Consider the following 11,837-nt stretch of genomic DNA (forward strand, 5'->3'; position numbering starts at 1 on the left):
CATTTAAGTCCAACGACTTCACTAATTATGTTAGAGTGTTCTGACCCATTTAAGTAATTTGCCAAATATCTGTCACCTGCTGTCATATAACTGACATTGGAATTCCAGATGCAGAGCCAGATTAGAAGCAAAGGATCGCCGTTTTGCCACACTAATAACACTTACAATGGCAGTCTGCAAAGGTTGATAAATACCTTTGTTGTATATTTAGAAACGCGACATTGACATAGATATACAAATATACCACTACATCAAAATATGTAACCACAGGAACGCTGCAGCGATATACAAACCGCGAAATAAAGCAAAAATAGTATAGATATAACTACAACACACGCGCTAAATTATGTTAACAACAACTCACAACTCACAAGGCATACAAATAAAGTTTGAGCAGAACACACAACATTAAATTAAAGATAACTCACAACATTATGATAAAGATAACTACACGTGCAACAAACGTCATTAAGATAAAGAGATCTAAAGCAGCCGGAATAAAGATAAAGAGTAATAACCACAGCACACAACATTACAATAAAGATAACTTAACACACAACATTAGGTTAAAGATTACTTTAACACACGGCATTAAAATAAAGATAACTTAACACAAAACATTAGGTTATAGATAACTTTAACACACGACATTAAGATAAAGATAATTACATATGCAAAGAAAGGTAAAAGTAAAATTTGACCAGATCACACGACATTAAATTGAAGAAAAATTAGACTCATGCAATTGAGATAAAGATACCTTTAGACGAATGACATTAAGATAAAGATAGCTAAAGTACATGTTTCTAGGAATGAGATACTAACCTAGAGACTAAACCAACTCAAAACAGTAATTAGTACATGAAGCCACTGCCACTATGTACTACTAGTATGCGAGGAGTCCGTCTTTCGTCACATAAAGTGCAAACGATAAGATATGTCTACTGTATAAACATTTTAACCTGTATTCTGGCCTCAACCTAAAATGACCGCTTACTTCAGACCAATATCCTAAAATTGTTCTGACACTTGATAAAAGACACTAATAGGTCACTTGTCCACACAGACAATAACATAATATCTCAATCGTTTCCCTATTGAAATCAAGTTTCAATTAGGCCAACCTGTTATTTACACATACTCAGCGATGGTCTATGCTCTTACAATAAGTTTTAATCTTTAAACTCCCGATCCTATTTTATTTCGCAAGATGAACGCCCCCTGATTTCCACAGTAAGAGTAGCGTTATGGCTGTTTATAGACTATACGCACTAGACACTATAAAGGGATAATATCTCGCGCTGCCACGTAAATAATACGTACGTATATAATTTTTTTGTACTTTAGAGATTTTGTTACTTCACTTTGGTATTTATCCAACAACTAACATTACAGTTACGGCAGTTTAGATGATCAACGGAGATCTTGAGACGATAATGTTGAGAGCAAACGCTGATATGAATTACGAGTGTTATGTTTGGGCAAACAAAGACATATTTCAAACTGTTTGAAATCGAATTATTTACGATAATTGAAATTTTGATGTGCTTTTGGAATACACTCAGAGAGGAAATAATTAAGGTTTTGTCCATTCCTCGTTTATCACGTAAAATGTGTACATTGGCACGTTTGCATCAAGAAAATTTGTAATGTTTAGGATTGTCTAATAAGATACTGAATGTTTGTAAATAATATGTTAATGACATATCTATCAATTCATAAAAGGTGAAAGGTAAATAGTGTGTCGGTATATTGAAATGTATCTTTTTATTCAGAGCTTTTTACATTGATACATTCAACATGTAAATTATTTTTAGTACCATTGATAGATATACAGGTATTTGTATAAACATGAGACATTTTCAATTAGCAACCGTATGAAATAATCTAACTTGTTGAATGGTTGTGATTAATTAAAAATCGCTTCAACCTGCCGCCCAGATATGTTGGACAAGAAAATGCATGAAATTAAATGCTACAACAGGTAAGTAAATAAGGGTTTGTCGACTAATATCTACTGTCGATATTATAAAGGTGAGAAGGTGGATACGTGTAGACTGACCGAATGGATCCACTGACCCACGTTATCACAGGTGAATCGTCTCGGCTTAAAACGTTATAAATAGTGCTCACCCAGTGGATATATACAACACTTACGACACGATTACGTCACATAAAGCCACAGGGAAGAAGTCGTGTTCAGAAAAAGTAAAACTACCACAAGATAATACTGATTGATAAATACCCTTACAGGATAAATACATTATATTATTGTAATCAGAAACACACGAAAAGTGTAAGGGGGGCTTACATTTTGTGGATGTTTTCTGGATTTTTAAATACGTTTAATGTGCATTGTAAAGTTTGGATATATTGTATATATATATTAGATATATTACATTATGAAGTAGCTGTATTAAGGATACTTAAAGATGTTTTGTCAATGATTACCTTATAAATCCCTAGAAAAGATATAACGTGATAGATACTGGATGATCATATTCACCTCGCTCGGAGTCCTTGGTGCCATATGTACAGGCTACATATTTTACATTCTTTTTTAAAATGTGATGATATCACTTCACGTTACTAGATTTTGCAACAGTACCCGCAACTTGGACAAAAATTGATAATTGATCTAACTTACAATTTAGTGTAATCATTACCAAAGCTCTTGCTTTGGGGCAATGGAACGCTCCCATCAGTTACTCATATAAGTGTATATAGAATTGTAATAAAGATAACAGAATATTAATAAAGATCGGTAAATTGCCGGACTCATATGATAATTGTATCACCTTGTTTGATCTCTGGAAACTGTACCTTAATGTTGATATGGCTTGAGGTGTCTGACAACTGATTTTGTAAGATTTGTTTTTATCGATATAGATCAATGAGTGGTGAGAAGACATGGTTATCTTTTTAGTCCAGTGTAAGTTGGATTTGATACTGATTCACACATCATGTTTAACCTGTATGAACTGTTATCTAATCGCATGTTTGTATTCATGTTACAGTGTCGATTACATCCGATGTGCTAAGTTGTGACGTAAAAGGATATACAACTATAAGTGGCTATTTCTACAGTGACAGCACCCGTCGAGCACACAGGTGCCATTTAAAGGTCTGCTCTAGTGATTGTTGGGAGGTTTAGGCGATGTCCCCTGCCACGACAACATGCTATATCCACGACCTATCCGTGTTTAAGAATATTCCGTTGTGGTTTTTCATATTTTAGAGATTTAATTATCCCACATATTTGGAATCTTATGGAAACTCAATGGGAACTAAGGACGAGTTTTCTGGTTGTTCCCTGTTTATTACTAAAGCTTTTCGTGTGAAAAGAAAAAGTCGTTCGCAAACGAACAAATTTGTCACAAAAGAAAAAAAAAAACTTACGTAATAATAGTGAAAGAAGGCAAAACCGTACACTAGTTAAAAAGAAACTCATTTTGTTTTGAAGATCACTTATCCAGAATATTTCACAAGCCACGCAAGCTGATCATTACAAATTTCGTGCTACATTCAGATTCTTGGATTAGTCTCAAATCAACATGCCGGAAAGGGACTTCCTAACCAGATCCTGGACAGTTCTATCTTCACGGAGAAAACCTAGAAAGATCCGTATTCCTGAGGTTAATACCTACTCTACACAGGTAAATACAAGCTATTCTACAGTATAAGACATTTCTTGCCATGAACGATTTTAAAGTCAATTACAACCTTAGAATATATTATTTAAAGCTAGAGTAGAGGTGCATTTATAAAATTATATCTGTCGCACATATGTATCACACTATGATAAATGTGTAAAATCATTTGGTTATTTTTTGCTTTTTATTACTTAGTAGATAATAAGTATGTTTGCATGTCTTAAGGCCCACTGTATGTCATATATTGTGACATTTTAAGAAATGGTATAGCGATGCTCAAGTACTTAAACGTGTTTTTCATTGCGTAATCTTACCATCACCTTACCCCTTCCATAATATTTGTATGTGATACACTAAAGTCATTCTCTGAACTGAACAGGAACCATGGTAGTATAAATATATATAATGACATAAGAATTTCTGAGAAAGTTCAACCCTAAATGAAACCAGCTTTTCTGGTGACTGTCTTATGTTTCGTTCTATCACTGCAAAACATAAATATAATGTCATATATGTTAAGTTTGAATGACTAATAAAGTTGATTGTAATGTTGTTTGGATAGGCTGATAGAGTAAAGTGTGGGTTACATTGCTTTTGAATGGCTAGAAGGGTAATTGTTTTATTTCCTTATGTAATAAAACGTTTTCTGAGCCTAAACACATGGTCTTATTCCAATTCTAACTTTTCATTTCAATAGTCTCTTTGTAATTATTTCGTTTAAATGATTTCGAGCCTGGTATCTGATTTTCGTAACTTTAAGAAATTTGTTTTGTCTATAAATGAAATTTTGAATAATTGATGTAATCATTTACATTATGGAGCTATTAAATGAAAAAGGAGAATGGATTCTCTTCGCGGTTTATTCAAGAAACGTATGAGTAGTTCGTGTTGGTGCGCGTTCATTTAAAAGTGTTAAAATTGAATCCTAAAGGAAGTTCAGCTCTTCATCAGTTTGATGAACAATTTATGAAATGGATGGAAATGACGACAGCCGATACTGGGCTATCATTCGAGTTTTTACTTTTTTATTTCTTTTTTCGATATCATCTTCCAGGTGGTATTATACATCGTGTGATCTACTGATAATCAATGGGCTCCGATATCTTACTTCCTTCTGGTATCCATTGGCTTACTGTATTTTGTCGAGTTTTAAGGGGTGACTTGAAGTTATACAGAAAAAAACCACTTATTAATATTTCTTTAATGTTCCTGATTCTCTAGTTTTTCTCTAGCTAATCATTATAACACACAGGTAAGACATTGTCGTATAATCGTCTTATCTATACATTGTGTTCTTCACGTTAAGAGCTAAGCTGGGTTGATTAATTGTCATGTTGTTGTGAACTTAAATCTTCAGTAAACTACTACAGACTAATGTTGCCATCATCGTGTATGAAGTGGTTGTGAGCATCCATAGAAACATCTAACGTCTTGCTCTTCTTTCAGCTGGGGTGTCAGTTATGATCATTGCAACATGATCTTAAATTGACGTCATATTTAATTTTCATAACTCAAAATATTGATCGGTATGAAGTTCGACCCTAGATGCTTCCACCTAAAACACGTGCCCATAGAAGCCTAATTGGCCCATATCCTTGTCCTGATAGACATACAATGACTGTTTGTATTATTTAGTTTGACGATCGAGACAACGTCGCGGAATTCTTCTGTAGAACGGAAACGAAGAGGTCTCCTGACTTTTTACTCACCCACGGCTTATTGGATTAGATGCTCCTTAGGGTGAACAAGGCGTCGACACTTGAGATCGTGCTTAGATATTGATTTAGAGACAGGCGAGGATTTTAGTGACGATCAGTCATTTTGTGTAAAATCTCGATAATCTGTCGGGGGGCTGGAGGTCAGGTAGGATCTAGTGTCTGTTTGGTATTCATTTTTTATGGCTCTGACCATGATACCGCTATCTGGGTGTCTACGTGACATAACTAGTGTCAGTCAGTTCGACCTATTTTTTTCATTTAGCTACACATTAATGCTGGGCTCGGGCGAATGGGTTTTGTTTTGTATTGATTTGACCTGCACAGTATAAAACTTTCCACCTATATGTTTTTATGATTTTGATCTGATACCTATGACGCATGACTGATAAATATTTTGATGATTTAAAAATTAAACATTTTATCAGTCTCTTGTCAATTACGATTGGAACTTATTTCAATCAATCAAGAAAAGACGTCCAGGTACAATGTACATACCCACTTAAATGTAATTATGCCATATTATTATATAATTGATATCGTGAATTTCACAAACTACTTCCAACCAGAAATAAACAATAGTGTTACTTCGAGAGATGTATGGAGATTGATTCTGAAAAGATTGATAATAAAACAGTGGGTTTGCCAAATGTTATTCAGTTTGTAGATTAAGATTGAGGTATCCGTGAGGATGACGAGATAGGGCGACCTATAATAACAATATGAATAACATAACAATAATATCAATAAAGAAAAGAATTGTTTGGATTTACGTATGTGAAAAAGGGGTAATTGAGGTATTCCTTATTTGGCGGATCTCCAGTTATTCTTGTGTCGATTTATTTTTGTATATTGACGATAAAGTATAGTAAGGGGGACAGTAAGGCAGGTTTTACTGCACTATTCCATACTAATAAAATACATCCCTTTAAACACAGTGTTTTACACGTATCTGCTATTTAACACAGGGAGTCGTGTTATCGCAGACGTGATGTCATTACAAAGATTTCTCCGCAACCTGTAGGAATCAGTATATAATTCTTGGGTGTAGCATCACTTGCATGCAGTCTAGCGCGGCTTAGATGAGTATGTGGTCTTTAATTGTTTTGTTTCTCTTTCTGTTGGTCAGAGTCTATCATGGTTTTATCGATTTTATATAGAATTAGTTTGTTATTCACGACAAGACGGTTCTAATTTCTACAGTTAATGCAGCATGTATGTATCGGTATCGAGAAACAACGCAGCTTTAATACCTACAACATGTGTGTGTGTGTATGGGGGGTAATTTCATTCAAAGTAACAAATTTGGGTCATGAAAACCCTGTTTGCATGCTATTTAAAATTAAATTGAAAATTTTTATCGTGTCAATTGTCAAATTGAATCTCGAATGAAGAGTACAATTTCTTGCGTGCAAAAGGACAGGATTATATTGAAATTTCGACACGGATTAGATGCGATTTTGTCAATGACAAATTTGCATGGCATTCTTATATCTAGCCTTCTTTTCGGATGTTTTGCTATCCAAGATGTATTCTTGTGACAATAAATCAATAAGTTAGGAGTGGATACGCGTTTTCTGATTATCAAACTATTCAAACTGACTTTAAAACGGCAATATTCGATTACTTCTTTACTACGTGACGAATTTTGGAGCACTCTTGAATTGTTGATATGAAAATTGTATTATTCAAAATCGAAAAGATATATAATGACTCTGAAAGCTGACAATACTTCGATCACGCAGATTTACACATACTCAGCGATATGTCTTACTGAAGCAAATTTCAATACGACAATAAGATTGAGAGATGATTATTAACGATGTCTCTATGAAAAAGGTTTTCGATTTACATTTAAAGCTCAACCAATAAAACGCCAGACGCACGGCGATTTAAATGAACATAAAAGTGGTTCGAGTAAAATGTCACTGTTAAGTAGGAACGTTTGAACATGTTTTTATTCTAATTCATATTTTAAGCAGTATTCCCATGTTTTGTTACCTCAGATGTTGTTTTCAATTTTGAAAAAGTGATAAGGATAACCAGATAAGCAAGTAAAGAATACATCCGCCATTTATCATGTTTTATCGAGTCGGCATGATAGATGACAAAGAAGTGACGCTTTTATTTGTGTGTCAACAAGAATGTAATTTATCAACCTAGTGATATTGATAATTACACCAAAACACAAGAGCGAAATATCATCCTAATTCATTCGAGTTGTAAAACGACATTTGATTGGTCAACGAGAATACTTCGCCGCCGTTTGACCACGATATAAACGTACACAAAACGTTTATGATAGATCTAACCCGATACGAAGAAATATAATGACGTCAATGATTCTGATTGACCCCAATACGTCATAGAAATAGTGTCCGGGAAAATAGCGAGAAAGGGAAAGTTCGCCGTATTTTACGATTTGAATGTTCTCGTTGTCTTGATTTCTGTGCACGAAAGCCCAGATTTCAGACGTTCTGCACAAAAGCAAAGTGTTTTTGCTTCTTGAATTACAATATATCATATCTATATTACAAAAGTATGGGTACCAGTAAAACTCAGCTTACGACAGTATAATCAGATAACATCACTGACTATGGGTACCAGTAAACCTCAGCTTGCGACAGTATAATCAGATAACATCACTGACTATGGGTACCAGTAAACCTCAGCTTGCGACAGTATAATCAGATAACATCACTGACTATGGGTACCAGTAAACCTCAGCTTGCGACAGTATAATCAGACAACATCACTGACTATGGGTACCAGTAAACCTCAGCTTGTGACAGTATAATCAGAAAACCTCAGCTTGCGACAGTATATTCAGATAACATCACTGACTATGGGTACCAGTAAACCTCAGCTTGCGACAGTATAATCAGATAACAGTAAACCTCATGACAGGATATCACTGACAGGTACCAGTAAACCTCAGCTTGCGACAGTATAATCAGATAACATCACTGACTATGGATACCAGTAAACCTCAGCTTGCGACAGTATAATCAGATAACATCACTGACTATGGATACCAGTAAACCTCAGCTTGTGACAGTATAATCAGATAACATCACTGACTATGGGTACCAGTAAACCTCAGCTTACGACAGTATAATCAGATAACATCACTGACTATGGGTACCAGTAAACATCAGCTTGCGACAGTATAATCAGATAACATCACTGACTATGGGTACCAGTAAACCTCAGCTTGCGACAGTATAATCAGATAACATCACTGACTATGGGTACCAGTAAACCTCAGCTTGCGACAGTATAATCAGATAACATCACTGACTATGGATACCAGTAAACCTCAGCTTGCGACAGTATAATCAGATAACATCACTGACTATGGGTACCAGTAAACCTCAGCTTGCGACAGTATAATCAGATAACATCACTGACTATGGGTACCAGTAAACCTCAGCTTGCGACAGTATAATCAGATAACATCACTGACTATGGGTACCAGTAAACCTCAGCTTGCGACAGTATAATCAGATAACATCACTGACTATGGGTACCAGTAAACCTCAGCTTAATCAGATAACATCACTGTATAATCAGATAAACATGCGACAGTATAATCAGATAACATCACTGACTAACCAGATAACATCACTGATGGGTACCAGTAAACCTCAGCTTGCGACAGTATAATCAGATAACATCACTGACTATGGGTACCAGTAAACCTCAGCTTGCGACAGTATAATCAGACAACATCACTGACTATGGGTACCAGTAAAACTCAGCTTACGACAGTATAATCAGATAACATCACTGACTATGGGTACCAGTAAACCTCAGCTTGCGACAGTGTAATCAGATAACATCACTGACTATCAGTAAACCTATGGTATAACCAGTGACTAAACCTCAGCTTGCAACAGTGTAATCAGATAACATCACTGACTATGGGTACCAGTAAACCTCAGCTTGCGACAGTATAATCATATAACATCACTGACTATGGGTACCAGTAAACCTCAGCTTGCGACAGTATAATCAGATAACATCACTGACTAGATACCAGTAAACCTCAGCTTGCGACAGTATAATCAGATAACATCACTGACTATGGGTACCAGTAAACCTCAGCTTGCGACAGTATAATCAGATAACATCACTGACTATGGATACCAGTAAACCTCAGCTTGCGACAGTATAATCAGATAACATCACTGACTATGGGTACCAGTAAACCTCAGCTTGCGACAGTATAACATCATGACAGATAAACATCACTGACTATGGGTACCAGTAAACCTCAGATAACATCACTGACAGTATAATCAGGACTATGGGTACCAGTATCAGAAAACCTCAGCTTGCGACAGTATATTCAGATAACATCACTGACTATGGGTACCAGTAAACCTCAGCTTGCGACAGTATAATCAGATAACATCACTGACTATGGGTACCAGTAAACCTCAGCTTGAGACAGTATAATCAGACAACATCCCTGAATATGGGTACCAGTAAACCTCAGCTTGAGACAGTATAATCAGATAACATCACTGACTATGGGTACCAGTAAACCTCAGCTTGCGACAGTATAATCAGATAACATCACTGACTATGGGTACCAGTAAACCTCAGCTTGCGACAGTATAATCAGATAACATCACTGACTATGGGTACCAGTAAACCTCAGCTTGCGACAGTATAATCAGACAACATCACTGACTATGGATACCAGTAAACCTCAGCTTGCGACAGTATAATCAGATAACATCACTGACTATGGATACCAGTAAACCTCAGCTTGCGACAGTGTAATCAGATAACATCACTGACTATGGGTACCAGTAAACCTCAGCTTGCGACAGTATAATCAGATAACATCACTGACTATGGGTACCAGTAAACCTCAGCTTGTGACAGTATAATCAGATAACATCCATGACTATGGATACCAGTAAACCTCAGCTTGCGACAATATAATCAGATAACATCACTGTAAACTATGCGGGATACCAGTACCAGTAAACCTCCTGACAGTATAATCTTAACCACTGACTAGTAGTAAACCTCAGACAATATAACATACTGACACATGACTATGGGTACCAGTAAACCTCAGCTTGCGACAGTATAACCAGATAACATCACTGACTATGGATACCAGTAAACCTCAGCTTGCGACAATATAATCAGATAACATCCATGACTATGGGTACCAGTAAACCTCAGCTTGCGACAGTATAATCAGATAACATCCATGACTATGGATACCAGTAAACCTCAGCTTGCGACAATATAATCAGATAACATCCATGACTATGGGTACCAGTAAACCTCAGCTTGCGACAGTATAATCAGATAACATCACTGACTATGGGTACCAGTAAACCTCAGCTTGTGACAGTATAATCAGATAACACCACTGACTATGGGTACCAGTAAACCTCAGCTTGCGACAATATAATCAGATAACATCCATGACTATGGGTACCAGTAAACCTCAGCTTGCGACAGTATAATCAGATAACACCACTGACTATGGGTACCAGTAAACCTCAGCTTGTGACAGTATAATCAGACAACATCACTGACTATGGGTACCAGTAAACCTCAGCTTGTGACAGTATAATCAGATAACATTGCCACAAATAACAAAACTCAATAAACAACACTGAAAATATCTTGTTCATTATACACTGATTTGCTCTGTTTAATGTTTCAGTTTAAAGAATGCAACAGTCTTCACTCTCGACTGGGGCTACCATTACGAACTGACGTGGAGACAAGGACATCACATTTTCCGGATATCTCATCATTTCCACCGTTGACGTCATCTCCCCATTTTGCACGGTCTGCGCCACCAAATGCCTTCCGTGGATCGTCAAGAAGTCCCGCTAGTAATCCAACTCGACTTGCATGGCAGATTGATATATCCAGTCCTGTAGGAAAGCAAGACGCTGGCCAAGTTACAGTTAATAGTCAATCATCGGTGGTGACTGTTGACACCGAGGCACACTTTGAGGACGATTATGAACATAAGAGAAAGCGCCAAATGACTCCGTTACAACTAACAGAACATTTACGTCTCCATGGATACGGTGAACCTCTGATGTTGACCACATCTAGTTCCGGTGTATGCTCAAACGGTAATTCTCGACATCATGGGATGTCGAGATTGCTTCCAAAAAATCCATCGAAACGGGAAAAAATCAAAGGAAGGGCAAGACTTGACTATGAAATGGCAAATATGAGAGCTCTTGCTTTTTGTGAGCAGCAAACTTCGAAGGTGTTTAGAACGGCATCAGCAAATATGCGTAATAGGGATGTCCAGTTTGTTGAGGATGAAATGCGTGAGAAAATGTATAAAGAGGACGAGGAAGCAAATGACCAGACAGAGGGTGCTGTCGTCATGGCGGTTGACAGGGAAGATCTCTTTAAACGGGTTAACACATGGATAGAGGAGGTCGAGTGTGCTTGTCACGAAGTAACGTAA

The 11,837-nt window shown here is 36.5% G+C and overlaps 1 protein-coding gene across 1 annotated transcript; it reads left to right on the forward strand.

The window, feature by feature from the left end:
- Positions 1-3,554: 3,554 nt before the first annotated feature.
- LOC132544352 (uncharacterized) lies at positions 3,555-11,837 on the forward strand. Its single transcript, XM_060207935.1, has 2 exons — positions 3,555-3,656; positions 11,067-11,837. The coding sequence occupies exons 1-2, from the start codon at positions 3,555-3,557 to the stop codon at positions 11,835-11,837; spliced, it is 873 nt and encodes a 290-aa protein (XP_060063918.1).

This window comes from Ylistrum balloti, unplaced genomic scaffold (genome assembly GCF_031769215.1).
Source record: "Ylistrum balloti isolate Yb309-2 unplaced genomic scaffold, AGI_CSIRO_Ybal_v1 Utg369794, whole genome shotgun sequence".
In the NCBI taxonomy this organism is placed as follows: Eukaryota; Metazoa; Mollusca; class Bivalvia; order Pectinida; family Pectinidae; genus Ylistrum; species Ylistrum balloti.